General features: G+C 40.5%; 1 protein-coding gene across 1 annotated transcript in view; it reads left to right on the top strand.

The window, feature by feature from the left end:
- Positions 1-10537, top strand: part of HHLA1 (HHLA1 neighbor of OC90) — a gene marked incomplete at its 5' end in the record, with an annotated part of 103612 nt that extends 93075 nt beyond the window's left edge. The window contains one exon of the mRNA XM_082258097.1: positions 10421-10537. Within this exon, the coding sequence (XP_082114223.1) occupies positions 10421-10464 (44 nt within the window). The 3' untranslated portion in view covers positions 10465-10537. The remainder of the gene's footprint in view (positions 1-10420) is intronic.
- Positions 10538-18654: the final 8117 nt, after the last annotated feature.

Genomic DNA, 18654 nt, shown 5'->3' with positions numbered 1-18654 from the left:
GCGTTTTTTTGGGCATTTTTTGGGAGTCTTTGGAGGTAGGCATAACATCTGAACTTCTGTATAGGGGTATATATATATATATATATATACACATATATGTATTTATACACATACACACATAGGTGTGATAGGAGCGTAGCCCTATGCCTGCAAATAATTTAATTAGCGCAGTCATAGGGTTCTGCTACTTTCACACCTATATATGTGTATGTGTATATATACATACATGTGTGTGTGTATATATCCCTACACAGAAGTTCAGATGTCATGCCATCACTTTTGTAGGAAATTTACACTTAGCCTAGTGAATGTGGGGAAGCTAACGCCAATATCCAATCATGTGCAAGCATTTTTTTAAATTTTCCTTGCATGTTATTGGGCATTTTTATAAAAAATTGATTTTTACCGTATTTACTAAGTAAACATTCCTTTGCAAAGTGAACATGCGCAATTCCTTTAGTAAATCAAGGTCATTGATTCAGGAGACTCATATCTGTTGATTTACTAAAAGCAAATTATTCCCAGAGCTTAGTGAATGAGGTGAAGCTCTATAGACTTCTATCATCAAAACATATGAAAGCAAAAAACGCTGATTTATTTATTTTCCTTGCCATTGATTGGAGATTTTTTGCAAATGTGAAAATGTCACCACATTCACTAAGCTCTTGGGAAAATTCCCTTGCAAAGTTCAACTTCCATTGCAACTTGATTAGTTTATTTGCTTCTACTAATTCAAATCCACGGATTTAAATTTGATGTGGCGGGGCGAAGCACAACTTTTCTGTAGCACTACAAAGCAGGAAGCAGAGGCTACATATGTAATAAACAATATTAGCTGCCCCATTTACATATATAATTATCCTTTTCAAACCCAATTCTGACATTTCTCACATACCGTACTTGTTGAAATTTTTTTTTACGACGCATGATATTTGCACAGTGGTTTATCAAACATAAATTTTCAGGAAAAATTACACAAATAATGATTTTTAGTGCACACAAACACAATGTAATACCCACTTTATTTATTTATTTTTGGTAAAAAGATGATAAAAGATGATGTTACACTGAGTAAATAGATATCTAACATGTCATACTTTAACATTTTGCCAGCCTGCGGAATGGTGGCAAACTTCAGTACATTAACCACTTGCCGACCACCCGCCGTAGTTTTACTGCAGCAGGCTGGCTCGGCTGCGCGAAACGTCGTAGCTCTACGTCCGATGAGCACGTGGTGTCGGGGGGGGGGGGGCGAGTGCGCACCACCGGCAGTGGGGATGCCGAACCACAGGCCCGGTGCCCGGGATTGCCGCCAGCAGTGGTGGCCTATCCTTTAGGGGCACAGGGCACCCCCTCATCCATGCATCTACATGCAGGGCACCGGACGCATGGATTCCAATAGGGGATTTTTTTTTTCAAACACGTGATTAGAGCCAGAGGCTCTAATAGGCTTCAAAAAAGGGTGGGCTTGGGGCACCCTGAGCCCACCCAGTTGTATGGCAATAGCGAAAAAATATTCGCTATTGTCACACTGATTCTCCTCCCAGCCAATCAGGAAGAGGGTTGTGAGACCCCTTTCCCAATTGGCCAAAAGGAGAACGATCATACTGGCCATTGGCCAGGAAGAGGGAGGAGAATTACCCTGAATTGATTTGCCCCCCCTCCTGAATTACCGAGCACCAGCCACCACTGGCCGATGGTAACCCTCAATCACTCCCCACTGAGAGAGAAGGACGAGCAGCTGTTGTAAACACAGCTCACCGTTCTTCTCCCTGGAATGATCACAGAGCGCCTGTGATCCTTCTATATAGGAACACAGGTCTCTGTGATCATTTCACAAGTACCTCCCCATACAGTTAGAAAACACCCCCTAGGCTCACACTTAACCCTTTGATCACCTCTGTGTTAACCCCTTCCCTGCCAGTGTCATTATTACAGTAACAGTGCATATTTTTAGCACTGAATACTAGTAATGTCACTGGTCCCCCCCAAAAGTGTAAAAAATGTCAGTTAGGGATCCGATCTATCCGCCGCAATGTCGCAGTCCCGCTAAAAATCGCAGATCGCCGCCATTACTAGTAAAAATATATAATAATGACATAAATCTTTCCCCTAGATTGTAGAAGCAATAACTTTTGAGCAAACCAATCAAAATATGCTTATTGTGATTTTTTTTTTACCACCAATATGTAGCAGAATACAAATTGGCCTAAAAGAATGAAAAATTTAGATTTTTACATTTTTTTTTTTTTGGGAATGTTATTTAGCAGAATGTGAAAAATATATTTTTTTTTTCGGAATTGTTGCTCTTTTTTTGTTTATAATGCAAAAAATAAAAATCGCAGAGGTGTTCAAATACCACCAAAAGAAAGCTCTATTTGTGGGAAAAAAAAGGACATACATTTTTTTGGGTATAGTGCTGCACGACCGCGCAATTGTCTGTTAAAATAACGCAGTGCCGAATCGCAAAAAATGGCCTGGTCATTAAGGGGGAAAACCTTCCGGTCCAGAACTGGTTAAATTGTCCATAGATTACCCTTTTAAAGCCTTTACAGGCTATTAGTTTAGAGCGAAACAGGAGGTCCGAAACTAGAATTATTGCTCTCACTTTGACGTTCGCGTCAATACCTCCCATGTGTTACCCAATATCTCATAAATATATATATATATATATACTGTATATATACACATAAACTCCTCATAAGGCAACACATGTGTGGCACATTTATTTGTTTTATTTAATTATTTTACACTGTCAATTTCATTTTTTTTTTTTTTGGATCAACTTTATTACTGTAACAAGGAATGAACAACATCCCTTGTAATATGGGCAGTAACAGGTGCACAGGTGCCCTTTACTGAGAGATCTGGGGTGTAATAGACCCAAGATCTCTCCTCTACCCTCAAAAGCATCTGATCAATTTTAAATCCGCTCGATCACATGCTTTAGAAGCTGATAACGGCTTGTAAACAGCAAACCGAAACTGGAAGTGATGAAAACCTCATCCCTTCCGGTTTCTGATGTCACAGAGGAGGGGCGGGTACAGATGTACCTTCTGTTCCTCTGTCTGCAGCCAATCCGTTCGGTTGCACCGGAGAGCCTGGGAACAGCGGTGGGGGGGGGGGGCTCAAGCGACTCAAGTGATCAGGCGGCTGTAGATTGCTTCTACATGAAGACTTCTACATGAAAACCCAATTCCGGCGGCAAATATTGATACCGGGGTCATGGCTGCAGCTTGAGTACATTTACCCCTCTTCAACGGGTGGTAGCACACCCAGTGATACATTTTTTTCTTTCATGATCCCAGTATTCATGCTTCCCGACAAGTATGTATATATACGTATGGTGGTTAGGAAGTGGTTATAAAATATGGCTGCCCTATGTGCATATGTAATTAACAAATATGGCTGCCCTATGTACATATAGTGGGCATAGAAAATAATCACCCTCCCGCTTAAAATAATCACATTTGGTTGCTTTGCAGCCTGAAATGAAGACAGTCACAGTTTTACTTTTATCCAGCTGTATTTACTAGTGCAACTTATAACATCCAAGTGAAAGATACCTTTGCCTCTCTTTAGCCTACTACACCTGGGTTGACTGGGTATACCAGAAATGGCATGCGGACATTCCAACCCCTGGCAAAGAGGATTGTTTGGGTTCATACGTTGCCACCATGATCTCAGCCAGGGTTAGGCTTATTCAACCTAAATTTATGCATTGGGCCTATTATACTCCTCAGTGCTTGGCTACCATCTACCCCTCTGACTGTTTTAACTGCCCTCGTTGTCAAATGCCTGGGGCCTCCTTCTTTCACCATGGTCCTGTCCTTTACTCCAGCCATATCGGGGGGGGGGGGGGGGGAGTTGTGTCTGTTCTTGAAAAAGTGTGTGAGTTGACTCTTGGACTAGATCCCAAATTTCTGCTTTTGAATGTCTTTGAAAACCATCCCCTGGGTAAATATGTCCAATTTTTATCTGCTGTGCCACTTACTAAGCTGGTAGAGAAACACTGCTGAAGTGGAAGTCTGCCCACCCTCCCATGATCGCCTCCTGGCATTCCACCTTGAATGTGGTTCTTCCATTATACAAATTTACTTATAAAAAATGGCAATTGTCCTAGAAAGTTTGACAAGGTCTGGTCTGCATGGATCAATTCCTGAGGCTCAAACGGAGACCCGATGGTTCAGCCTTGAGTGGTCTTGCTTGTCTCAGGGTGGGTATTGGTACCTGAGTTAGTGCTATAGTACTTGTTCAACCCTTTGCCTCCCCCCTTCCGTAATCTCCTTTCTCCCCTGCCCCTTTTTACCTGCCCCTCACTTTCCTTCCTGTTTTCCCAGATTGAGTTGTCAGGTGCATATGTCTGGCTTTGGACAATGAGGATCCATCGTGAGTCTTCCCTGTATTTCAGGCTGCTTTCTTGGTGATGTAGTGCTTACATTTCTATTTCTCCTTCTGGTGATTCTGCTACATCAATATTGTTTTGTATTTACCTTCTCTTCATTTATGCCTTGTTATTTTTTTTAGCTATGCTATTTGAGACCCCTTCTTATATTTCTTTGTATTCAAATTAATGCTGAGTCATGTGTGCTGCAAATATTGCTGTATCTGTTAAGAATGCTCTCATTAAAACATATCTTTTGTTAAAAAAAAAAAAAAAATATATATATATATATATATATATATATATATATATATATATAACACCACTTTGTCAGAAAAAAAAATTCAAAAACAAACAGAATCACTGAGTTGGAAAAAGGATCACCCCCTCCCCTTATGTCAGTATTTTGTTAGACCACATTTTGCTTTAATTCCAGCCTTTAGTCAGTTGGGATATGTCTCTACTAACTTTGCACATCTAGACTTTGCTATATTTACCCACTCTTCTTTGCAGAACTGCCCAAGGTTAGTTAAATTGGAAGGTGATCGTTTGTGGACTGCAGACAATTCATTCCATAGACTTTCCATGGATCTGGGGCTCTGACTAGGCCATGCAAGGACATTCACTTGTTTTCTCCTTCAACCACTGTGTGCTCATTCGTGCTGTGTGCTTTTGGCCATTGTCATGTTGGAAGGTAAACCTTCTTCCCATTGACAACTTTCTGGCAGAGGGCAGCAGATTTTCCTCAATAATTTTTTTGTTTTTTGCCCCATCCATTTTTCCTTCTTACCTAAATTGTGCTCCAGTCCCTGCTGCAGAGAAACACCCCCACACCAGGATATTACCACCTCCATACCAGGATATTACCACCTCCATACCAGGATATTACCACCTCCATAACAGGAGATTACCACCCCCATACCAGGAGATTACCACCTCCAAACCAGGATATTACCACCTCCATGCTTTACTGTAGGAATTGTGTTATTTGGATGGTGAGCTGTATTGGATTTCTGCCAGACATATCGTATGGTTCAGGCCAAATCTTTCAATTTTAGTCTCATCTGACCACCTTAAACGCACCTTGAAGATTCTGAGGCTGGTTGGAAAAAGGTGTTCTGGTCAAATGACACTAAAATTGATTTATTAACCTCAACACCAAATGATAAGTCTGGCTAAAATCCAGTACAGCGCACCAACCAAATAACACCATTCCTACAGTAAAGCATGGAGGTGGTAATATCCTGTTATGGAGGTGGTAATATCCTGTTATGGGGGTGTTTCTCTGCAGCAGGGACTGGAGCACTTGTCAGGATAGAAGGAAAAATGGATGGGGCAAAATTTGATAAAATTCTTAAGGAAAATCTGCTGCCCTCTTCCAGAAAGTTATCAATGGAAAGAAGGTTCACCTTTCAACATGACAATGACCCAAAGCACGCAGCAAAAATGAGCACACAATGGTTGAAGGAGAAAAGGGTGGATGTCCTTGCATGGCTTAGCCAGGGCCCAGATTTAAACCCCATTGAAAATCTGTGGAATGACCACTGCAGTCCACAAACGGTCACCTTCAAGTGTAACTGAGTAGTTCTGAAAAGAAGAGTGGGCAAATATTGCAATGTCTAGATGTGCAAAGTTAATAGAGACATATCCCAAAAGACTAAAGGCTGTAATTAAAGCAAAATACTGTCATGGGGCGGGGGTCCTTTTTCCAACTCAGGGATTCTGTTTTTTATTTATTTATTTTTTTGAGACATGTTGGTGTTAAATCATTCACTTGGATGTTATAAATTGCAGTGAGTAAATACAGCTGGATAAAACAAAAACCTGTGTCTGTCTTAATTTTAGGCTGCAAAGCAACAAAATGTGATTGTTTTAAAAGAGGAGGAGTTGATTTTTTTCTATACCCACTGTATACAATAAACAAATATGGCTGTCCTACGTACATATATAATTACAGAGTAGAAACTAGACATATAAACAAGGTTTTTCAAACATTAAAACACAATGGAAAGACTGTTTACCTCAAGCTGATGCCTGATTATGTCTACAAAATACAAAACACAATGGGGTTGATTTACTAAAGACGAGACTCTTTACTTGCATGGGAATTATCCGTAGGGCTTCCAACATCCAATCATAAGTTTATAGGCAATTTTAATGTTGGATAACAATACATATTTATAATCAAGTCTAAAAAAAAATTTTCTTGTTAACTTTTTGTTATCCACATAAAGCGTATGGGGAAGCACCGGCTTTAATGCCTACTTGCTGCACATATGTGTACCTGGATCGGTTCTTTAACCACTTCTGGACCGGAAAGGTTTTAATGACCAGGCCATTTTTTTGCGATACGGCACTGCGTTACTTTAACTGACAACTGCGTGGTCGTGCAACACTGTACCCAAAAAACGTTTATGTCTTTTTTTTCCCCACAAATCGAGCTTTCTTTTGGTGGTATTTGATCACCTCCGTGGTTTTTATTTTTTTGCGCTATAAACAGTGCTGTATTTTGGCCTAGGCCAACAAGGCCCAGGCCTAGGGCGGCACTTTGCAGGGGGGCAGCAAAAAAGCCTCCCCCCCACCTGAGACTCTATTGGCCACTGGTTGATACAGCTGCCTTTCTCACCCCCCCCCCCACTCTCTCACACCCCCTCTCACTCTCTCACTCACCCCCCTCCTCTTTCTCCCCCTCTCTCTTTCTCTCTCTCTCTCATCCCTACTCTCTCTCCCTCACTCTCACCTCTCTCTTTCTCTCTCATCCCTCCCTCTCTCTCTCATTCCTCTCTCTCATCCCCCTCTTTCGTCCCCCCTCTCGCTCTCTCGCTCTCTCATCCCCCCTCTCTCTCTCTCTCATCCCCCCTCTCTCTCATCCTATCTCTCTCTCATCCAACCACTCTCTCGCCCCCTCTCTCATCCCCCCTCTCTCTCATTCCTCCACTCTCTCTCACATCCCCCCTCATTTTCTCTCACACCTCCCCCAGTCTCTCTCTCATCCCCCCTCTCTCTCTCTCCTTGATCCCCCCTCTCTCTCATCCCCCCGCTCTCTCACCCCCTCTCTCTTTCACCCCCCCTCCCTCTCTCACCCCCTCTCTTACTCTCCCTCACCCACCCCCCTCTCTCTCTCCCACCCCCTCTCACCCCCCCCCCCCCTCTCGTGAGATCTCAGGGGTTCATGCTGGGACTTGTAGTCCTTCAATTTTGGAGGGAGTCACTTTTAGTCTTGCCTAGGGCAGCACAAAACCAAAATACAACACTGGCTATAAACAAAAATAGAGTGACAATTTTGAAATAGAAAAAAAACAATATTTTTTACTTTCTGCTATAAAACATATCCAACAAAAAAAAAATGTATGTAGCACTACCCACTTGGGAGCTGCTGGTTACCGGTTCCAATGGGTTACCATTAGCAACAACATGACAGTATGACATTTTTCCAAGTGTTTTAGCTGAAACAGTCCAGTAGCTTTAGTTTTTTGTGTTTTTATTTGGAACTTGGATGGGAGAAGGGAATGAGTGGGATACTCCAACTTTATAAACTATGCACAATAGGCTGGGATGACTTGAAAATGCTGAGTAACGTTGAGTACCACTGAGTAACGCTGAATAACGCTAGTCATGGCTAGGCTGCTGTTTGACTTTGCCCTTGGCTGTGAAGTAGAATAATAGAGCTTCCTGAGGTAAACTGAACTGTAATGCTGAACAACTTCAGGGCCCTTCCTGGCACCCCCCTTGTTCCTAATCTTCAGGGTCAACTACATGGCACCCCCTTTACTGTAACACTTCCTGTGTGAGCTGGCTCCTTGATCCCCTGACTTCTCTGGAGTGGTCCCCTCTCCTAGGCAGACCCCTTGGTACTCACAATACTTTTTTTCCCAAGATAATTCTGCCAACAACTCCACTGGTCAGCACTCTGGATCTTCTGCAGCTCTGCTCCACACTTGGTTCACTAGGCCGACCCCCTAAACCACCTTCCTCACACCTGCAGGAGGAGAGACAGCCGTCCACCTCCTCCTGGGACTTTGCTCCCGCCAAAAGACGCCCTGTCACCTGCCCCCTCAGGATTTATTGCCAATCCCAGGATGCATTGCGAGAATGCCCACCCACTTGGACAGTCATAAACCCTGGTGTGCTACTGGTTAGGTTTCCTCCACTGTTCAACAAGCTCACATATTGGATACAGTGGGGATACTCCCCTAGACACAGCAAATCACACCTGAAAACATGTGACAGGCTAAACTAACACATCAGGATCTCCTGATAAGCAGAAGGAACCACTATATGCTTTTTCCTAGCACCTACCTAGGAGGGTGCTACATGTAAAAAAATCTATTTTTTTTTTCATCAATTTTGGAAAATATGTATTCAGCTACATATTAGGAAGGATTTTATTCCCCTGCTGTAGCAAATTGGATTGTGCTTTGCTGGAGTTTTTCGCCTTCCTCTGGATCGACTGCGGGTATAGGATTGTGTATATGGGATTGTAAGGTTGAGTTTTCTTTACTGTTTTTTGTTTTTTATTGGTTGAGTCAGATGCCTTTTATCAACCTGACTAACTATGTAACTATATTTTTGATAAAAAAAAAATCCCAATAAGCGTACAGGCATACCCCGCTTTAAGTACACTCACTTTACGTACACTCGCGAGTAAGGACACAGCTTGTTCAGCTTGACATGACACTACTCCCGGCTTTTAACATTGGCGTCTATAGGAAATCTTGGTCAGCTTGACATGGCACTGCTCCCAAACCATAAGTGACAGGGATGCCAAACTTAGGGAGCAACGAGAGGGGACCCAGGACTACAACATATCCTATTTGTGGCCAGCCAGCTTGCCAAGGTAATCTACCATGTCATAGTACTGGATCCCCTTAACATGCTCCCCAAGCTTGGTGTCCTTGTCACATGGTTTGGGAGCAGTGCCATGTCAAGCTGACCAAGATTTCCTATGGAGCTAGTGTATTTATATGCATTGAGAAATGAAAAAAGGTATTGCTTCACTTTAAGTACATTTTCATTTTACATACATGCTCTGGTCCCATTGTGTACTTAAAAGTGGGGTATGCCTGTATATTGATTGGTTTTCATAAAAGCTATAGTGTCTACAGACTTTGGGATATTTTTATGGAATTTAATTTATTCATTTATTTTTTACTAGTAATGGCAGCAATCAGCGATTTTTTAGCAGGACTGGGACATTGTGGCGGACAAATTGGACACTAACTGACACTTTTTGGGGACCAGTGACACCAATACAGTGATAAGCGCTAAAAGAAAATGCACCTTCCCTGTACTAATGACACTGGCAGGGAAGGGGTTAACATCAGGGGGATCAAAGGATTTAGTGGGTCCCTAGGGGGTGCAATCTAACTGTGTTGGGGTTGTACTGACTAGGGGAAGACAGAGATCCGGGTTTCTGCTTAGCAGGAACACAAGATTTCCATCTTGTCCCCTTGCTGAGCAGCGATCTGCCTTTTTTACATATGTAGATGGCTGTTCTGTCTCACATGGGGATGATCACGGGTGGCCGGTGGACATCAGGTAAGCTGGACCCATTGATTGACACCCCCACTAGCCACATTAAATACATGGCAGCCGGCCGGCCGGCCGGCAAGTGGTTAATTAACTTCAGAGACCACATTTTAAATAAATGTATCATCTTAGTTAGAGAACAATTCCAAAGTCAAATTTGGAATTTATTAGGAAAGACAATGACTTGGTGAGCTTGATGTCCCATAGATTGCGGTATCTAAATATCAAAACATAAACTCTATACGGAAATAACAGTATAATATTATATTATGGTTTAAAAAAAAAAATTAAAAGACATGAATAATATTTAAAGAAATTAATAAAAAATTCAAGTAATATTAATAGGTTCCAAATAAATTGTTACTATATGCCCATCAGTTATTATAATGCTTGATGAATAAATAAAATTCAAACAGTAACTTTAAAAAGGCAACTAAAAGCTAAATAACTCATGACTTTGCTACCTGCTCTGAAGTTTTGCTTTTTTTCTTTCCTCTTTTTTTACAGCTTTAAGGCAAAAATGTCTCGCAAACATCTGCAAATCCATCTAAATTCCTGCGGGAAAATGTTGGGATATCACATTACTTGAAAAAATTTAAGTTATTTAATTATAACACCCTGAAGCCAAGCATTGCATATTTCTTTTTAAATAATTACTGAACTGCTTATAACTGCTTATGGTAAATTAGGTTTGAAATTACTGTTAATATTAATTACTTTGTAAACACTTTTATGGTTAAAATTTAGATTGAATTAGAGTTTAGTAATAATAATTTTAAACGTATTCTAATTGTCATTTTAAACTACCTAAAATGTGTTTCTAAACCAGTTATAACGTATAAATAAAATATTTTTTTTTCATTAATTTTTTTTCTGCGTATTTTTTTTCCGTTTGGCTTTATCTTTATTTCTGCATCAATCCAGAAATGATGACACCATAGCAGAAAATGTGGATTTATAGATATTGGATAATAACTTTAATATAACACTTAATTTCAAAAATAGATCCTAAAAAAAAAAAACCTTACCAAGAAGTATGCCTCGGTGAATGAATTTTTGAACATATGGGCCTGTTTGGGGCTGACATTGACCAATCAGCTTCCAGGTTTAATTGTCAAAGCCTAATTGAACAATCTGAAGCTAGAAGGTGATTGGTTACTATGCACAGCTATTTAGTTTTAGTAAATCCCCCCATACGCGTTCACACAGTGCAGTGACCTTTGATTTACCGCATTGAAAAAACGCAGGTCACTGCTAGAACACATTACTAAAGGCAAACAGACTGTGCACTCTGCAAGTGCAGTTGCTCCAGAGCTTAGTAAATGAGGGGAAGCTCTGCTGATTTCCATCATCCAATCATATGCAAGCAAAATGCTGTTTTTTTTTTCCTTGCATGGCTATTCTTGCATTTACTAAGCTCTGGAGCAACTGCACTTTCGAAGTGCACAGTCTATTTGCTTTAAGTAAATCAACCCCACAGAAAACTATTGTTTTCTATGTGTCCAATTTCCACTGCAATGCACCCTGGAGGTACAGTGCAGTGAGATGCGATAAATTGCAGAGGCGCAGTATTTTATCACAACGCACTGAACAGGATCTCATGTCACAGCACAGCACTTTTGTGCACTTCAAATAAAGTTTGTACAAAAAAAAAAAGGAGGCTGTGTGATGTGCTGAAATGTGCTTCACACCAACCGCTACTGCTGGCTCCTTGCAGGTGGAACTGACAGCTGCAGTATGTTAAACCACTGTAGTTTAGTGTGCGGCAGCTGTTTGTTACATAGTTACATAGTTAGTCAGGTTAAAAAAAGACACAAGTCCATCCGGTTTAACCAAAAAAAAAAAAAACAGTATTGAAAACCCAACCATACAATCCCATATACACAATCCTATACCCGCAGTTGATCCAGAGGAAGGCGAAAATAAAACCCAGCAAAGCATGATCCAATTTGATACAACAGGGGAAAAAAATTCCTTCCTGATCCCCCGAGAGGCATTCGGATATTCCCTGCATCAAGTTTACCTAAAAAAAAATTTAGTACCCATTTATATTATGTACACCTAGGAAAGAATCCAGGCCTTTTTTTAAAGCAATCTACTGAGCTGGCCAGAACCACCTCTGGAGGGAGTCTATTCCACGTCCAAATCTGTTTTCCTCTAGATGTAAAGAGTGCCCCCTTGTCCTCTGTGATGACCTTAAAGTGAACAACTCAACACCAAGTTCACTATATGGACCCCTTATGTATTTATACATGTTGATCATATCCCCCCTTAATCTCCTCTTCTCAAGAGAGAATAAATTCAGTTCCTCTAATCTTTTCTCATAATCCAGAAACGAAAAAAGTGATTCTGAGCACCCTGCTCCTGCACTCAGAACTAGGTCCTCAGGCTGCCTCTATCTCGGAACTCACACTTGGCATCCACTATGGCTAAGCCTTGCTGCCCTCTACGACCGGGGTTGTCAACAACACTGCAAATACAAACACAAAGAAAGGGCGCACCAGCCCGCTGAGGATAATGCGCTAGGCTGGTGCGCCCTTTGTGTTTGTATTTGCAATCTTTTCTCATAGCTGAGCTCCTCCATGGCTCTTATCAGTTTGGTTGCCCTTCTTTGCACTTTCTCCAGTTCCCCGATATCCTTTTGAAGAACTGGTGACCAAAACTTAACTGCATATTCCAGATGAGGTCTTACAAATGATTTGTAGAGGGGCAAAATGATATCTCTCTATCTGGAGTCCATATCTCTGTTAATACAAGAAAGGACTTTGCTTGCTTTGGAAACCGCAGCTTGGCATTGCATGCTATTATTAAGCTTATGATATACCAGAATACCCAGATCCTTCTCCACTATGGATTCTACTCCCCCTAGGAGGTATGCTGCATGCATATTCTTAGCCCCCCAAGTGCATAACTTTACATTTATCAACATTAAACCTCATTTGCCACATAGTTGCCCAATGAAACAATACATTGAGGTCAGATTGTAAGTTGGAGACATCCTGTAAGGAAGTTATTCCACTGCAAAGCTTGGTGTCATCTGCAAAGAATGAAATGCTACTTTTATTCCCAGACCCTATATCATTTATAAAGATATTAAAAAAGTAAGGGTTCCAACACTGAACCTTGGGGTACACCACTGATAACCTTAGACCATTCCGAGTAAGAATCATTAACCACTACTCTCTGAGTTCTATCTTTTAGACAGTTTTCTATCCAATTACAAACTGATCTTTCCAAGCCAGTAGACTTTACCTTACACATTAGCCGTGTGTGGGGAACTGTGTCAAATGCTTTTGCAAAATCCAACTATACTACGACCACAGCCACCCCTCTGTCCAAGGTTTTACTTACCTCCTCATAAAAAGAAATCAGGTTTGTTTGACAACTTCTGTCTTTAATGAATCCATGCTGTCTGTTGCGTAAAACAATTTTTTCCAGCAAGAACTTATCTATGTGGTCTTTTATTAAACTCTCCAGTATCTTCCCAACTATAGAAGTTAAACTAACAGGTATATAGTTACTTGGCAAAGACTTTGATCCCTTTTTAAATATAGGCACCACATTGGTCCTACGCCGATCCAGTGGTACTATTCCAGTCCTTAACGAGTCCCTAAAAATCATAAACAAAGGCTTTGAAATTACAGACCTTGCCCAAGGCAGAAGGGTAGTGTTGTACAGTCACTCTAAAATAGAGCTAAGCATAAAGCACAGGCATCTTTTAAATAAAGAACAAATATGGCTGCTTCCATTTAAATAAACAATAAATATATATCTATAAATCCTGAATTTAATACATTTCAAAAATTAAAATATATTAAAAACATTGTACATACCTTTAAACTAAGTGAAGACAACAAATGTATAATAAATACACTAGAGATGTTTGCAGAAAATTTACATTTACAAATGTAAAATTAGCATTTTTATATACCATTTTAATTTTGTGATTAATGGCCTCTCTTTATTTAAACTTAGTGGGGGGATACAAAAGATAAGACCCCTACCAAGTTTATATTGCTGTTTCTGCTAGGTGGATTCACCTTCCTGATTTTTCCTGGTGACCAAGCCATAAAGTGATGGGAAATTCAACATTTTACAGTTGTTACAAAACAATAGTTGATGGTACATACAAATGTATAGACACAGGCAACCAGAAGCTATAATGCTGACAAAAAAATTGGGCTGTGGGATGTGTTTAATGAATACAAAACAGTTTTATTTAAATAGATACAATAAACATAAAAGCCTGGTAGAAAACATCTCTACCTGCTAGGCCTATGCCATGGGTGACAAGTAACACCAATCAGAAGACAGGACACAAACCAACATGAATACAAATATGTACAGTCGGCCGGATGCCAGGTACCTCTAGCACATAGACGGGTTCCCACGGCATACGCCATATAATATAATTACACTATAATATAGTGTAAACAAATGTAATAAATGTAATATACTAGGGGTCCCTTTATGTGCAAGTCCCTGGGAGCTGGATTTCTGGAGATGGAGAGGAGGGATAGAGGATTCTGCCTAGGCAGGGGAGAAGGAAGGGAGAAATAACCCTGATAGGTAAATTGGAGTGGTTCTGGATGTTCAAGCCTTATGGATCTTGGTATCACGTAAACCCTAACCTTAAAAAAGCAGAAAGGAAGAGGGGAAGAGGTTAACCTAATCCCACATATATTGGGCTTTTAAATGGTGACTTCCAAATGAAAGAACAACCATATGAATAACTTGTTAGAAAAGTACAAATATTGCATTTATTTAGTATCCACAGTCATATATAAACAACCTCATAGTATGTAGGGCCAGACATGGGACCCATAAAAACATAATACATACAGTGACATTAATAATGTATAACGGATAAAAGGTGCATGATGTGCCAACATGTTTCGTGGCCTATGTATTCCACTTCTTTGGGGCTTCTGCCATCCGTATACACTTCACAAACATCTCATTTGTATGCATAGGAAAAAGGAAACAACACATTTTCTGTATGTGTATTATGTTGCTGTTTCCTTTTTCCTATACATACATATTAGATGTCTGGGAAGTATATACGGTTGGCGGAACCCCCGAAGAAGTGGAATACATAGGCGGTGAAACATGTTGGCACATCATGCACCTTTTATTCTTATCCTTATAGGAAAAAGGAAACAGCACATTTTCTATATGTGTATTATGTTGCTGTTTCCTTTTTTTCTATGCATACATATTAGATGTCTCTGAAGTGTATATGGATGGCAGAAGCCCCGAAGAAGCGGAATACATAAGTCACGAAACATGTTGGCACATCATGCACCTTTTATTTTTATCCTTATAGGAAAAAGGAAACAGCACATTTTCTGTATGTGTATTATGTTGCTGTTTCCTTTTTCCTATACATACATATTAGATGTCTGTGAAGTGTATACGGATGGCAGAAGCCCTGAATAAGCGGAAAACATAGGCCGCAAAACATGTTGGCACATCATGCACCTTTAATTCTTATCCTTTTCCTTATAGGAAAAAGGAAACGGCACATTGTCTGTTTGTGTATTATGTTGCTGTTTCCTATTTCCTATACATACATATTAGATGTCTGTGAAGTGTATACGGATGGCAGAAGCCCTGAAGAAGCGGAATACATAGGCCGTGAAACATGTTAGCACATCATGCACCTTTTATCCGTTATACATTATCAATGTCACTGTACGTATTGTGTTTTTATGGGCCCCATGTCTGTTCATGGCCCTACATGCTATGAAGTTGTTTATATATGACTGTGAATACTAAATAAATGCATTTTTGTACTTTTCTAACAAGTTATTGATATGGTTGTTCTTTCATTTGGGAGTCACCATTTAAAAGCCCAATATATGTGGGGTTAGATTAACCTCTTCCCCTCTTCCTTTCTGGTTTTTCATATGTAGCTATAGGGCTGGTTTCTCCAAAATCTTTCTGACTCACATCTTTTACCATAAGACACAAAATAAACCCTAACCTTCACAATGCCTGTGGGGGATTATATCCACCCATAGCCGGAAAAGGGGGCTTCGGATGAGAAATGTTGTATATCTTATACAATATGCATTGTATGTAAGTCTCTGGCCTTCCCTGATGAGATGTATATTCCTGTGTGGTTATCTCTAATTGACCATAAAGGATAAAACCCTTCAGAATGGTAACACCAGGGGAAACAGTCTTGCCACAGAATGAACTATGTAGGAACCGGAGTCAATGAAGCATGGTCTGTTTTTACGTCAATGGCCGGGAAGTGAAAGTCCAGTCGGAGCTGGGTCATAAGGTACTTTACCCTGCTGGTCACTAAACCCGTGCCGCGCTGCTCCGTCTTACATGCATGTGTGCTGTTCCCACTGTCCATACTGATCCATGTTAAGAAGAAACGGTGTGTCCTCTTCTTGCTGACAGGCACTCTGACTTGGGCTGAATAACCTGGCTGAGCGTCTTCCTTGCTCTACTTTCTCCCGGCCCACCACCCCCTGGGGATGCTTGAGGCAGTGTCACGGCTGTGAATGACGTCAATCATCTTTAAATGGAATTTTTTTTTTCTAATAATTAACAGTTTTTATTGATAATTTTCAATACAAAGAAGAAGAAAAAAAAATATACATAGCTCAACATTGTACAATGGAAGGATATCAAAATTAAGTCATTAGAAAACAGCAAACTTCCACATAATGGTCAGCGCACCAACTAGACTAGACCATGTTAGACATTCTCACAGATAATCTGATTACAGAGTAAGCAAATGTAACCAAAAATATGGTGGGAAGCTATGGAGACTATCAAAGTACCTTGTAAAAAGCCATCCCAGGCATCAACATAGGTCACCATTGTGGCTTTGTAACAGACTAAAAAGAAATCAAAAGAGGAAAAAGAAAGAAAGTAAACAAGCAAAGAGTGAGAAAGGGAAAGATAAATCCATGACTCTCCATATCCCAGGCCCAAGGACTATGCAGATACTCAGATTATCCAAGTAGATCAAGAAGTCCACTACGATAAAGCTTCTTGTGAGTTCCAAAGCACCCAAACCTGGTTAAGTTTATCCCATGGTATAGGGGACCTTTTATTTTTTGTGGCAACGGGGATGATTTACTAAAGACAAATAGACTATTCTTTTTGCACAGGAATTTTTCCCTTAGTTTAATGAATGAGGCGTAGCTCTGCTGAATTCCATCATCTAATTGCGTGTAAGCAAAGATACAATTTTTTAAATTTTAATGTACACTATATTACCAAAAGTATTGGGACGTCTGCCTTTACACGCACATGAACTTTAATAGTATCCCAGTCTTTGTCCGTAGGGTTCAATATTGAGTTGGCCCACCCTTTGCTGCTATAACAGCTTCAACTCTTCTGGGAAGGCTGTCCACAAGGTTTAGAAGTGTGTCTATGGAAATGTTTGACCATTTTTCCAAACTCGCTCATCCATGTCTTTATGGACCTTGCTTTGTGCACTGTTGCGCAGTCATGTTGGAACAGGAAGGGGCCATCCCCAAACTGTTTCCACAAAGTTGGAAACATAAAATTGCCCAAAATGTCTTGGTATGCTGACGCCTTAAGAGTTCCCTTCACTGGAACTAAGGGGCCAGGCCAAAAAAAAAAAAAGACAAACAACCCCACACCATAATCTCACCAAATGATTTGGACCAGTGCACAAAGCAAGGTCCATAAAGACATGTACGAACTAGTTTTAGGTGGAGGAACTTGACTGGCCTGCACAGAGTCCGGCCCTTAACCCGACAAAACACCTTTGGGATGAATTAGATCGGAGACTGCGAGCCAGGCCTTCTCGTCCAAAATAAGTACCTGACCTCACAAATGCCCTTCTGGAAGAATGGAAAAACATTCCCATAGACACACTCCTAAACCTGGTGGACAGCCTTCCCGCAAGAGTTGAAGCTTTTATAGCTACAAATGGTGGGCCAACTCAATACTGAACCCTACGGACTAAGACTGAGCTGCACAGGGTGTGCCAACTCAATATTGAACCCTATGGACTAAGACTGAGCTGAAAAGGGTGGGCCAACTCCATACTGAGCCCTACAGACTAAGACTGAGCTGCAAAGGGTGGTCCAACTCCATATTGAACCCTATGGACTAAGACTAAGCTGCAAAGGGTGGGTCAACTCAATATTGAACCCTACGGACTAAGACTGAGCTGCAAAGGGTGGGCCAACTCAATATTGAACCCTACTGACTAAGACTGAGCTGCAAAGGGTGGCCCAACTCAATATTGAACCCTACGGACTAAGACTGGGATGCCATTAAAGTTCACATGCGTGTAAAGGCAGCCCTCCCAATACTTTTGGTAATTTAGTGTATCTTGCGTGTGAGTAGGTATTTTTGGAAAGGGAATTTTCACCAAATTTATTAAGCTAATGAAAAATATTCGGTTGCAAATGAACAGACTTTAGTAAATCAGCCCCAATGTCTCTGGGACAGGAAGTGAAATAAAATCTCCAAAATGGAAAATATATATCTATATATTAAAAAAAAAAGTTCTTCCAGCAGTTTTTAACCGTTCACTACTCTATCCAAAACTAAAATAAAAATGTAGCTTTAGAAACACTTTAAGAATAAAGTTGGTGAATAGAAATAAAAATAAATATCTTAGACTTCATGTTGCACTACAAAATTTTCTAAAAAACACATACATTAAACACGGGATGTTAGGATTGTTAGTCCTTGGAAGGGCCATGTACATCTCACATATCTGTCATCATTAGTAGTTA

The sequence above is a fragment of the Pelophylax lessonae genome (assembly GCF_965119305.1).
Source record: "Pelophylax lessonae genome assembly, chromosome: 5".
Classification (NCBI taxonomy): Eukaryota; Metazoa; Chordata; class Amphibia; order Anura; family Ranidae; genus Pelophylax; species Pelophylax lessonae.
The sequence above is the reverse complement of the archived record's forward strand: the minus strand, read 5'-3'. Positions and strand labels throughout refer to the sequence as shown.